The sequence below is a fragment of the Cyclospora cayetanensis genome, unplaced genomic scaffold (genome assembly GCF_002999335.1).
Source record: "Cyclospora cayetanensis isolate NF1_C8 unplaced genomic scaffold, CcayRef3 CcayRef3_contig_120, whole genome shotgun sequence".
Lineage (NCBI taxonomy): Eukaryota > Apicomplexa > Conoidasida > Eucoccidiorida > Eimeriidae > Cyclospora > Cyclospora cayetanensis.
Window position 1 is genome coordinate 103,890 of NW_020312060.1, and position 8,899 is coordinate 112,788.

At 59.2% G+C, this 8,899-nt stretch overlaps 3 protein-coding genes across 3 annotated transcripts; 1 reads left to right on the top strand and 2 right to left on the bottom strand.

The window, feature by feature from the left end:
- Positions 1-501: 501 nt before the first annotated feature.
- Positions 502-3,929, bottom strand: LOC34618294 (antifreeze protein Maxi). Its single transcript, XM_026336325.1, has 6 exons — positions 3,684-3,929; positions 3,435-3,522; positions 2,842-2,902; positions 1,041-1,083; positions 753-854; positions 502-687 (listed from the first exon to the last, which is right to left on the bottom strand). Exons 1-6 carry the CDS (start codon positions 3,927-3,929, stop codon positions 502-504), a joined length of 726 nt encoding a protein of 241 aa, XP_026192110.1.
- A 429-nt stretch (positions 3,930-4,358) lies between these two features.
- Positions 4,359-7,239, bottom strand: LOC113147074 (polyglutamine-repeat protein pqn-41-like). The gene is made up of 4 exons (XM_026336326.1): positions 6,294-7,239; positions 5,929-6,161; positions 5,603-5,859; positions 4,359-5,031 (listed from the first exon to the last, which is right to left on the bottom strand). The coding sequence occupies exons 1-4, from the start codon at positions 7,237-7,239 to the stop codon at positions 4,359-4,361; spliced, it is 2,109 nt and encodes a 702-aa protein (XP_026192111.1).
- Positions 7,240-8,158: 919 nt separating this feature from the next.
- On the top strand, positions 8,159-8,899 carry LOC34618721. Its single transcript, XM_026336309.1, has one exon. The coding sequence runs from the start codon at positions 8,159-8,161 to the stop codon at positions 8,897-8,899; it is 741 nt and encodes a 246-aa protein (XP_026192094.1).

Consider the following 8,899-nt stretch of genomic DNA (forward strand, 5'->3'; position numbering starts at 1 on the left):
CGGGGTGTATGTTCATGTAGACGGGGTGTATGTGTATGTAGACGGGGTGTATGTGTATGTAGACGGGGTGTATGTTCATGTAGACGGGGTGTATGTGTAGATTTGTGTGTGTATGTGTATGCAGAAAGAAGCTTTTATGCACCTGTGCTCCTGCTGCTGCCTCCATGGCAAGCACAACAGCGAGAGCAGCAGCAGCAGCAGCAGCTGCTGCTGCAGCAACAGCCGCCGTTCGTCTTTCCTCTGCCACTGCAGCGTCGGCGTGTGTTGCAGCTACCAGCACTGCTCCCTGCCTTCCTGCTGCAGCGGCTGCCTTTTGCCCCACTTCATCGGCAGCATGTTCAGCCGAGACACCGCATCCGTGTCATGGCTGCTGCTTTCTGCAGATAGCCGAGAGTTTAGCGACTCCAGAGGGGTCGGAGCTGAGCAGTGGAGGGACGGCATTTCTCTCCGCAGCTGCAGGCAGCAGCGGCACAAGCTCAAGCGCAAGCAGCAGCAACATCATCACAGCCTGCTTTTCGTCTGCTGCCTCTGTGCTGCGGCGAGAGAGTTGGTATTCGTCGTTGGCGTTGCCACACCTTCTGAGTTCGTTAGACACACTGAGCGACGCTTTGCTGCACCAGGTGACAGGAGCTCCTCCATCTCCCGACAAATACATCTGCCCGATCTGCCTCGACTTGATTGAAGAACCTGTAACGCTTAGAGCATGTTGTCACAGGTTCTGTTTCGCGTGTCTTGCTGCTGCGGCCAGCAGCAGCAGCAGCAGCAGCAGCAGCAGCAGCAGCAGCAGCAGCAGCAGCAGCAGCAGCACTTTGGGACTGATGCGGTGCCCTTCGTGCCGAACGAGCATCGTTCCTCTCGACGATCCGATTTTGCAGCAGTCAGACAAGCAGAAGCTGGAGAACGAGGCGGAAGGCAGCACCTGCGCAGCAGCTTGCAGCGGCAGCAGAAGCAGCACCAGCCAAGTGCACGGAGGCGAGGATTGGATGTGTTCTGCGTCGACTGCCCGTAGAAACGACGGCTCCTGCAGTGGCAGCAGCAGCAGCAACAGCAGCAGCAGCAGCAGCAACAACAGCAGCAGCAGCAACAGCAACAACAGCAGCAGTAAGAGCAGCAACAACGGCAGCAGAAGCACTTCCAACAGTAGCGAAAGGCGAGAAGGAAGACGCCGCAAGGCGTCTTGTAGCCATTTGCAGAGCGCAGCAGAAACAACAGCAGCAGATGCAGCAGCAGCAGAAACAACAGCAGCAGATGCAGCAGCAACGAGGGAAGCACAAGCAGAATTAACACCAGCAGCAACAGCAGATGCAGCAGCAGCAACAACAGCAGCAGTGATCCCTGTAGGAGCAGGTGCTGCTGCTGCATCTGCTGCTGCTGCAGCGGCTCGACAGAGGCGTCCAGCAGAGCTGACTGTGGATGATGCTCTTTCAGCGTTTGTTAGACGCTGCTTCGGGCAGAAGACGTATACCTCCTTAGACGTGAGCTGAGTTGTTTGCTGCTGCTGCTACTGGAAGCAACTGCTGCAAGCGGGGGCAGTGCATTTGCATACATGCATGCATGTATGCATATGCATCTAAACATGGCGTTGCTGCTGCGAACGTTGAAAAAGGTTCCTCTAGGTCGCTGAGTGCTGCATGTTACTGCTGCTGTTGCTGCTGCTTTCACAGAGTGGGCATACATCCCTCGAGTTACTGGATAATGCTGCGGATGAAGCAGTCAAGAGGCCAGTAGCACCAGATGAAAATGCTGCTGCTGCAGCAGCTGTTGTTGCTGCTTCAGCAGCAGCACCTTCATCTTCTGCGACTGCAGCTCAGCAGCAACAGCAGCTACTGCAGCAACAGCAGCTACTGCAGCAGCAGCAGCTACTGCAGCAGCAGCAGCTACTGCAGCAGCAGCGGCTGTGTCTCCCTCAGGATTTTATTGCGGGCTCTCCTAGAAGTGTAGGGGCAGGCGCAGTGGCAGCAGGTGCGAGAGGAGGCAAAGGAGATTTGACTGCTTCGTTACTGCGAGTGGCTGCTTTGCATGCCGCCGCGGCTGCTGCAGCCAATGCAGCAGCTGCGGCAGCGGTAGGCGAAGGCGACACAGCGAGTCTCCAGCACTTTCTTAGTGCCGCTGCCGCTGCAGTCCAGCCGCAGCAAACTCTCAGTGCTGCTGCTGCACGCACCCTGCAGAACGCTCAGCAGCATCGGGGGAATGTGCATGCGCAGGATCAAGAGCAGCTGCGGATGCAGCAGCAGCAGCAGCAGCAGCAGCAGCAGCAGCAGCAGCAGCAGACTCCTCCAGATACAGCAGACGATCTTGCACTCGCCTGCTTTTTGCTGCTTCAAGAAGGGCAGCAGCAGCAGGCGTTGCTGAGGGTTCCTCCTGGGCACGAAGTGGATCCGAAGGCGCTGCAGCAGCAGCAGATGCTTCTGCTGCAGCTGCAGCAGGCGCAGCAGCAGCTGCAGCAGGCGCAGCAGCAGCTGCGGCAACCCGACGCGACGGACCCCAAGGCGCTGTTGTTGCAGCAGCAGCAGACGGCCTTTCTCGCGGCGCTGCAGCAGCAGGAGCAGCAGCAGCAGGAGTTGCTGCTGCTGCAGCAGCAGCAGCAGCCGCTGCTGCTGCGCAGTGTCACCGCATGCAGCAACGGCAGCAGCAGTGCGAAGGCAGCCTTCCCTGGACTGCCCAACGGATTCGTTAGCAGCCGCACTGAAGAAGCGTTCGATCTGCAGCTCCAGGCAATCATCGCAGAAGCCAAAGGCGTCGGCTGGAACCATACCCAGCTCGATAATTCTCCCGCAGCGCTTCCCGAGCAGCGGCAGGAGCAGCGGCAGGAGCAGCAGCAGGAGCAGCAGCTCTTCCCCAGCAGCAGTGGCTGCAGTGGCTGCAGCAGCAGCAGCAGCAGCAGCAGCTGCAGCAGCTGCTGCTGCGCATGCAGCGTGGAAGGGCCATCAACAACGGGGGTGTCGTCAGAGGCAGGAGGATTGCCGCCTTTGGCAGTGTCTTACAGGCGCTCGCAGCAAGCGAATTACGTGCCAGCTGCGCAGGCACCCCCCAGCCTGGTCAGGAGGGGGAGCAGCAACAGTAAGCGGGGTGTACAGACTGACGCCGACAGCAGCAGCAGAGCGAGCAGCCGATGCAACCACACCAGCAACAGCAACTGCCGCTGCAGCCACACCATGAATCCCCCCGCTGCTGCGCGGCTCTCCCGTCGGCAGCGGAGGCTTTTGCGACAGCAGCAGGCAGAAGCGCAGCAGCAGCAGCAGCAGCAGCAGGCAGAAGCGCAGCAGCAGCAGCAGCAGCGGCAACACCACCAACAGCAGAAGCAGCCTCACCCCAACCGCCACGCTCAGAAACACTCCAAAGAGGCACACCCACGCCTGATGTGCTGCTACCCCACCGACATGAATGCGCAGCATGCAAATTCCCCATTTGGGGCTGTTGACTGGATGCAGCACCAGCAGCAGCAGCAGCAGCAGCAGCAGCAGCAGCAGTTGCTGCTGCAGCAGCAGCACCCAGCGAGCTTCTGCTACCCGGCAGGTGTCCCTACACCGCAGCTGCTGCATGGGGCTTCCTGGCTGCTGCCAGCGCATGCAGGCGCTCATCAGACAACTCCCCTCCTTGTTGGTCATCCTTGCGCGCCTCCAGCTGCCCACCCCACACTGCATTCCGTCATGACGCACAGTGCAGCAGCAGCAGCAGCGAGCGCCGTTCCTTCCGGCACCAGCAGCATGAACGAGCCTCCCTGCTGAGTACCCTTGGAGTGCACACGAAAAGGCGCGTGCGTCTGTAGGGTTGTTTTTCCGACATCCCCCTCTGGGGAGCAGACAAGCCGCCGTGACAGCGCAGTCGCTGGTTTGTTTGAGAGCACCGCGAGCCACGCGGAGATAGCGAAGGGGCAAAAAGTAGGCAGGCAAAAAGCCATCCCCTCGAGCAGTGTGTGCAGTCGCCATGGTTCTCTGCCTAAAACACCTTAGTGGCAGTCTCCGAAGACGACGCAGCAGAAGCGCGAGTTAGGGTGTGTTTGAGGGAGGGAGGCGCTGGGCTGGGTGGGCAGGTGGGTGTGGTGGTAACGGCAATGGCTGCGTCTCGCGTGATGTGGTTCTCGCTGCTGGCTACTGTACTCAAGGGAGCAGCGGAGGGAAACTAAGTTGTTGCTGCTGTGAAGGCGCCTCTGCTGGGAGGCTCTGGCTAGGGTTGCGGCTGCTAATTGTAGCACGCGCCTCAACGCTTTAAGTCCGTTTCGCGCCACGAAGGATGCACTTTTACAAGAGATTTAAATTGGAAAATACCGGAGCACCGCATGCGAACGCAGCAGCTCCTGCCTCAAGTCTGGCGTGTTGCATTTTGCAATCCTTGCAGCTAACCAAACCTTCGGATTTCTACACCCCTGCAGGAGACACCGCTGCGAGGGACGAACCCTGGCGAGGCCTCTTGGCTACCGACTGCTGCTGCTGCTGCTGCTGCTGCTGCTGCTGCTGCTGCTGGGCTGCTGCTGCAGCGGTGTCGGGAACAAGCAGGCGCTTGCCCGTTGTGGCTGCAAACTCCGCATCCAGAGAAGTCAGCTGCTGCTGCTGCAGCAGCGCCAGTTCTTCGAGCAGCTCGGCGAGTGCGGCAGGAGCGAGCTGCAGCAACTGCTGCGGCGTTGGTGCTTCGAGGGCAGGAGAAGCTGCAGTTTCCGCTGCACTCTCGTCGTAGATATCCACGAAAGAAAGCTGATCTCTCGCAAGCACTGCTGCCTTCGCTGCCGCTGTTCGCAACAGCGGGAGCAGGGCGGCAAACGCGGATCCCAGCACCAGTCCCCCCCCCCCCGGCAGCTGCTGCAGCAACGAGAGGCGCTGCTGCTGCTGCTCCGCACTCTTCACAGCGGCTTCTACAGTCGCTGCCGCCGCTGCAGCGGCAGCAGCGGCGCGCGAATCGGCGGCTGTCGTGACATGCTGCACCTGCTTCAAAAGCGCCTCGATTGAGGCACACCCACAAGGCCACATTGGACTCTTCAGGGGGGTGTACGCTGAACAGCGAGCAGCTTGAAAATCGCAAAACTTCTGCTGAACTCTGCAGCGCAAAGCTCACAGCATGGGATGCGCGCACTTGCTTGCTCGCTACGTCCAGAAACACATGCGCACGCTCAAGAGCAGCGGCAGGCAGGGGAGGGAAAGGGAGGTAAAGGAGACAGTTATGTGAAGAAAAAGAGACATACGCATCCTGAAGCGTCGAGTCAAGCCCTTGAATAGTTGTGGATGCAGCAGCAGGAGACCCCTTGACTGCTGCTGTGCTTGGTTGCACCTGCTGCAAACGGTGTTGCTGCTGTAGTGACACTGCAGAAAATGCTGCCTCAGGTGTCTTTGGCTGGGACTGCAAGGGTGCCTTATTACGGAGCAGTGGCTGCTGCTTGAGCTGCTGCTGCTGCTGCTGCTGCTGCTGCTTGAGCTGCTGCTGCTGCTGTACGACGGAGGGCGGCTTTAGCATCACGTTGCTCTTTGCTGTGGGCTGCTGCGCTTGCTGCTGCCGCACTTGCACAGGTGCTGCAGCTGTTGCAGCTGCTGCCGCTGGCTGCTGTTGCTGCACGCCTCTATTTAGCTGTGCCACAGAGGGCTGTTTTTGCTGTTGTTGTTGCTGCTGCTGCTTGACAGCTGCTCCGGGGAGTAGAGCTTTCACATTTGGCAGGGAAGGAGCAGACAGTCCTACTGAAAACGGAGCTGCCTGCTGCTTTGGTTGCTGCTGTTGCTGCTTCGGCTGCTGCTGCTGCTTTGCTTGCTGCTGCTGCTGCTTTGCTTGCTGCTGCTGCTGCTGCCTTGATGATGCCGCTGCAAAATCTGCAGCCGGGGGTGCTGCAGGAGCTGAGTGCGCTACGCGCGGCACTGACGAGGGCACGACAGCTGGCTTTTTTGCTGTTGCTGCTGCTGCTGCAACAGCCTTGAAGGCAGCAGCTGGCTCCCCTCCCGCTGTTGCTCGTGTTTGCTGCAACACAGTGGGTGAAAAATGCTGCATCCGTGGCAATCCGGGAACTGCCTTTGCGACAGCTGGGGTGGGAGCAACGCTGATCGGAGCTTTTTGCTGCTGCTGCTGCTGCTGCTGCTGTATGTGCGCTACAGGGCGTGCAAGTTGCTGCTGCAGAGACGCAGCCTTGCCATAGGCGGCATTCTTTGGCACTGACGTTGCTGTCGAGATCGTTGGGGGAGATGCTGCAGCAGGCGATACACCGCACGAAGTGGAGCCCACGGATGTTCTCGTGGTAGTTAGAGGCTTCTGCTGCTGCTGCTGCTGCTGCTGCTGCTGCTGCTGCTGCAGTGGGGGGTGCTGTCGTCGAGGGGTGCCTTCGGCTGAGGCCACTTGTGCTGCAGAGGCTGACGATGAAGCTACTGGACTGCTTTTTGCGTCTGAATATCGCTGAGAGGCTGATCCTCCTTCCTGCTGCTGCAGCTGCTGCTGCTCCTTCTCTCTCTTCCTCCGCATCAGTTCTTCGAATGACATGGGAGCGTCGAAGTCTCTGCTGCCTGCGGCAGCAGAAGACTGCGACGTTGCGGGAGCCGCTGCTGCTGCTGCCGCTCCTGCTGCTGCTGCTGCCGCGGAAGCAGCAGCAGGAGCAGCATAGCTCGGCGATGCTGCTGCAGCCGCTACAGCAGCAGTCGCTGCATTGGTCGTCGTCACCAAAGAGCAGGCAGCGGGGGCAGCGGCTGCTGCTGTGGCGGCGAGAAGATCAAAAGCGGGAGATGCAGCTCTTCCGAGGGGTGTTGAGGATACGCGGGGAATGACTGCTCGCTGTGGAGGCTGCTGCTGCTGCTGCTGCTGCTGCTGCAGGGACGCTGCTGCTGCAGGGAGCTGTTGTTGTTGCTGCTGCTGCTGCAGCGCATGATGGAGCTGCTGCACTAGCAGCAGCCGTCCCTGTGTGCTCACGACGCCTTTCTTCGCCTGTGCAGTGGTGCGTTGCTGAGGCAGAGACTGAAGAGGGTGCGCTTGAGAAGGCAGCTGCTGCTGCACCTGTCGACGCTGGAGCGGAGGGGGTTTAAGACGGCCGTCTCTGGTTAGACCCCCTGCGGCAGCAGCCGCAGAGGGCGCGCCGGGTGTCATGACAGCAGCAGCAGCAGAGGCTGAGGTCGGAATGGAGGGGGAACTTGAAGCTCCTCCTCCGCCTAGCACACCCCCATCTCCAGTGGTTGCTCCCGTCAAACCAGCCTTCTTCATGCGCGCCTTAAGGGCCAGAAGCTTAGAGCTCCAATCTCCCGAGGAGCCCTTTCCGGGAGCTACTATCCCTTCTTCCATCCCCTTCACGCTGGCTGCTGCTCCCAAGTTGCTGCTGAAACTTTTCTGTGCGGGAGACTGCCCTTCCCGTTCCACTGCTGGCTCTTGTTCTCGAATTCCGCGCGTCGTCAAAGCAGACACGCAATGCATGCGCGGCAGAGGCTGCTGCTGCTGCTCCTACTGCGCAGCAGGAGCAGCAGCTCACGTGTGCCGTGGAGGAAACGGCAAACGGGGTAGAAGACAACTACTGAGACTGAGGGACTGCGCACAGCTGCAGACAAGAACGGGGTGTTGACAAAGATGCAATTGCTGCTGCTGATGCTCCACAAGCGGCCATGGTTCCACCGCTCCTCGCGACGTGGCGCTCTCATGCCCAGTAACTACACAGCCCCGTCTGTACACTCCGTCGCACGTGGTCTCCCTGTGAATGGTCATGAGTCCTTTTCCCTTTATTTCTCCAAATTTCGTCTTTAAAATTCATATTAATCAATCTTTGTCCTGCCTTCGCCAATCTGGGCGGTCTCTATGATTATTGCCGCTGCTTTCTTTGCTCGTCTGAGAAGAGGCTGCTGGGCACGCAATCCTTCATGAGGAGCACTTGAACGCAGCAGTGCATCCATGCTGGAACTGCTGCTGCAGCTGAGATCTGTGTGTCGGCGTGTCTAGAAACGGCAGTAGGGAGGGAGGGGGAGGGGAGATTCCTCTCTCCGGCTGTCTTGAGACCTCTAGAACTGGTCGTATCCGCAGCACCCGTAGCGTGCGGGTTGCTAGTGCTCTGAGCGTTTTTTCGTGCAGCTAGCCGTTCTCTGTTCTTTCCCGCCGAGGCAAGTGGCCGCTTGGCAGCGCCCACTTGCGCAGAAAGCGCAGCAGCAGCGTCTTGCTGTGCTCGCTGAATGTACGCGTTGGCAACCCCCTCTCCTTCTTCCCCCTCCGCCGGAGAATGGAGGCCTACACGCGAGTGTCTTCAGGGAGCTTGCGGCTGAAGGGAAAGGGAGGAGATCTGAAGAAGCTCAAGAAGAAGGAGCGAAAGAGGCGGGAGCGGGAGGTGTTTTTGTCTGGAGAACTGCCGTCAACCTCTGGGGAACCGGCGGCAGCTGCAGAAGTTGACACAGCAGGCGGAATACGCAGCGAAGAGGGGGTTCTTCCTGTCGGCGAGGCTGAGGTGATCGAAGGTACAGGACGGATTGTTGCGACTGGCGATACTGTGCAAGGCTTTCATACGAAGTTTCGTCATGAGATCGAGGAGGGCGACACTTTAAGTCTGTTGCATCCTGCAACGCTCCTTCCAGAAGAGGCCTTGGTGGTGTCTGTGAACACGGACAGGACGCTGCATATACACCCGGGCTTCAGCAAGGATTTTATTTCGACCACAACTTTTGCAGTGAAGAAGACAGCCGCAGCAGTTCGAGCACGCGCCGCTGCTGCTGCTGCAAGGAAGCGAAGTCGAGAGGCTCGAGGCGAACAAGAAGACGGTGCTCATGACGCAGCTGCTGCAGCGGCTGCCGCTGCTGCAGAGGCCCTCAATAAAAAGATCAAAAAGGGCAGCCGCATCGTGTCGGTGCGCGAGAAGAAGGGCATGTGGGGATACACCGTGAAACAAGTAAAACTCAAAGAGGAGCTCTCTGCCGAGGAAAAGCTGAATATGCGGTGCAAACAGGGCAGGGATAAATTTTGTTGGTAG

Excerpts from the sequence above, each read along its gene's own strand:
- LOC34618294 (XM_026336325.1), bottom strand. The coding sequence starts at position 3,929 with ATGGCGACTGCACACACTGCTCGAGGGGATGGCTTTTTGCCTGCCTAC. Across the intron at positions 855-1,040 it reads CTGCTGCTGCTGCTGTTGCT|AGGAACGATGCTCGTTCGGC; the intron begins GCTGCTGCTGCC and ends CGGATCGTCGAG. Across the intron at positions 688-752 it reads CTGCTGCTGCTGCTGCTGCT|GTTCTTCAATCAAGTCGAGG; the intron begins GCTGCTGGCCGC and ends TAAGCGTTACAG.
- LOC34618721 (XM_026336309.1), top strand. The coding sequence starts at position 8,159 with ATGGAGGCCTACACGCGAGTGTCTTCAGGGAGCTTGCGGCTGAAGGGA.
- LOC113147074 (XM_026336326.1), bottom strand. The coding sequence starts at position 7,239 with ATGGAAGAAGGGATAGTAGCTCCCGGAAAGGGCTCCTCGGGAGATTGG. Across the intron at positions 5,860-5,928 it reads CTGTGTTGCAGCAAACACGA|CCAGCTGTCGTGCCCTCGTC; the intron begins GCAACAGCGGGA and ends ACAGCAAAAAAG. Across the intron at positions 5,032-5,602 it reads CTCCCCGGAGCAGCTGTCAA|AGTTCAGCAGAAGTTTTGCG; the intron begins GCAGCAGCAGCA and ends TTTGCGCTGCAG.